Consider the following 2,729-nt stretch of genomic DNA (forward strand, 5'->3'; position numbering starts at 1 on the left):
CAAGACGCATGCAGTTCTGTTTATTAACCGCTAGAGGGCCAAAAATCGCGGACAGCAGCTTTAAATAAATAACTAAATAAAAAAAAATAAAGGAAGAGCACTCTCTTCCACTCTCAATACCCACAACTGAGGTGCCCTTGAGCAAGGCACCTAACCCCCAATCGCTCCCCGTTGCTCCGGGTGCGTGTGTGTGCATGGATGGGTGAACCATATGGCAAGTACGGTTGGCAAGTAACTTACCAAATAATTCTGTATGAAGTTTTACCTTCTAATGTAAGCAGTGAGAACCTAATATGCATAATTTAAAAGAATGAATCTTCTCAGTATATTTCCACAGGTGCATCTTAAAGTTCAACTATTGCATATGTAGAGACTAAAATCAAGTGTTTTCTAAAGTTCTCACTATTAATTCTCTCTTTTTTTCTCTCTCTCTCTCTCTCTATTCCAGATCTTCACCTGGATTGAGTCCTTTCTTCTGGACTAGCACCTTCACATGGCCAATATTCAAAATGAGTTTTACAGCGTTTTACAAAACTTTTTACAGCTTTTGGTGTTCTGGGAAACTCCAAAATCATCTCTCTCTAAATCATTTGCAGCCATCACTGGATATACAGCGAATGAGCTGTTATTTCAGTCCATTTGTTTGAAACAACAGCACTTTTGCAGACCAACAGGAGAATAAATTAAAAAGCCAAAAGTGTGAAATCTCCAGTTCTTATGGCAGAATAAGGGACAATAAAGAAAATAATGAGCAGTGATTTAAGGGCTAAAGGAATTGTTTTTATAACTCAAAGTCAAGCACAAAGGGTAATACCCATTTCTTGTTTGTTCTGTGGCATTTAACTTTCTGTGTGTGTCAACATATTCCACAAAAAGCATTAGAAACAGTCACAGTATCTTCAACCATGAATTACTTCTCACATCTATCTGCCATGACCGTCACAAAGGCAAAGCACCAATATCTCAAACTAGCATATTAAATGACTCTTTCAGCAGAAGACGTTTTCATGGAATAATTGATCATTTATGATAAGAATCATGCATAGATGATATGAAGCGCTTGTGAACCATGCAACATGGATCTGTTCAACAGCTCAGATGAGTTCTTCCTCATCAATGCTACAGTCAGTCCCACAACCCTGGAGTCCGGGGACGACGCTATGCCCTTCAGCCTACAGATCTCCATCTCTACCATGCTAGCAATCGTCACTTTGGCCACTGCTCTGTCTAACGCTTTTGTGATCGCAACTATTTTCCTCACACGCAAGCTTCACACCCCTGCCAACTTCCTGATTGGCTCTCTCGCAGTGACTGACCTCCTGGTGTCCATTTTAGTCATGCCGATCAGCATTGTGTACACGGTTAGAAAGACTTGGACTCTGGGCCAGATTGTGTGCGATATCTGGCTATCATCTGACATAACGTTCTGCACAGCTTCTATCTTGCACCTGTGCGTGATCGCATTGGATCGATACTGGGCCATTACCGACGCCCTGGAATACTCAAAACGGCGCACGATGCGGCGAGCGGCGGTGATGATCGGCGTAGTGTGGGTGATCTCCGTCTCGATCTCTATGCCTCCTCTATTCTGGCGGCAGGCTAAGGCACACGAGGAGCTCACGGAGTGTATGGTCAACACCGACCAGATCTCCTACACGCTTTATTCCACATTTGGCGCCTTTTACGTGCCTACGGTCCTCTTGATGATTCTCTACGGCCGTATCTACGTGGCGGCTCGCTCCAGGATCTTTAAAACACCAGCGACCAGTGGAAAACGGTTCACCGCTGCTCAGCTCATCCAGAATTCAGCGGGCTCTTCGCTCTGCTCGCTGAATTCCACCTCTAACCAGGAGGGACATCTTCATCCTGGAGGAGGAGGAGGAGGAGGAGGAGGTGGAAGTGGGGGAGGAGGGTCTCCTCTTTTCACGAACAGTGTGAAAGTGAAGCTGGCCGATAGCGTACTGGAAAGAAAGCGCATTTGTGCCGCTCGGGAGAAGAAGGCCACCAAAACTCTTGGGATTATCCTGGGTGCGTTTATAGTATGCTGGCTCCCGTTCTTCGTGTTTACGCTGGTGATGGGTGTCTGTAAAGACTGTTGGTTTCATCCTGTGCTCTTTGATGTGTTCACCTGGCTGGGGTACCTCAACTCGCTCATCAATCCAGTCATCTACACTGCCTTCAATGATGACTTCAAACAAGCCTTCCACAAACTAATTAAGTTTAAAAGATGCTACTGATGTTACACTCCTGTTTGACTCCTTTTGACACTTTCATGACTTAACTAGCGGATTTCTGCAGAAAATATCTGAATCCTGTGAACTTTCATTGTTCAAATGCTGTTGAGGACCAATCGTACCCTACCGTTTGTTTTTCAGTGAGCTCCTAAACGCGCATACAGTGTCTGGTCGATGTAGATTACTGTTCTCATGAGACAGCTTGTAAAATATCGTGTCATATTGTTGATGCTTCCTCGTAGTTTATGAATGCATGCTAAGATTACAAATCTTCACTAGAGAGCAACGTTCTACTGTCTTTGTAACCAATAGCTGTCTATAAACTGCCTTATTTACGAGAAAGAGTGAAATTAATATGAAAGACACTTGATTTAAAAAGAATACAAATAAATGAAGGTTGCTCTTCCCATAGGAAAGCATATATGGCCCCCTGAGGACCGTGATGAAGTTTATGAACATTAGCATAGACTCCCTAAATAAAAATAAAAAAGTTTA

General features: G+C 43.4%; 1 protein-coding gene across 1 annotated transcript; it reads left to right on the plus strand.

Annotated features, from left to right (window-relative positions):
• Positions 1 to 1,001: 1,001 nt before the first annotated feature.
• Positions 1,002 to 2,237, plus strand: htr1d (5-hydroxytryptamine (serotonin) receptor 1D, G protein-coupled). Its single transcript, XM_067367781.1, has one exon. The coding sequence runs from the start codon at positions 1,077 to 1,079 to the stop codon at positions 2,235 to 2,237; it is 1,161 nt and encodes a 386-aa protein (XP_067223882.1). The 5' UTR covers positions 1,002 to 1,076.
• The last annotated feature ends 492 nt before the right edge of the window (positions 2,238 to 2,729 follow it).

Source organism: Chanodichthys erythropterus, chromosome 18 (genome assembly GCF_024489055.1).
Source record: "Chanodichthys erythropterus isolate Z2021 chromosome 18, ASM2448905v1, whole genome shotgun sequence".
Classification (NCBI taxonomy): Eukaryota; Metazoa; Chordata; class Actinopteri; order Cypriniformes; family Xenocyprididae; genus Chanodichthys; species Chanodichthys erythropterus.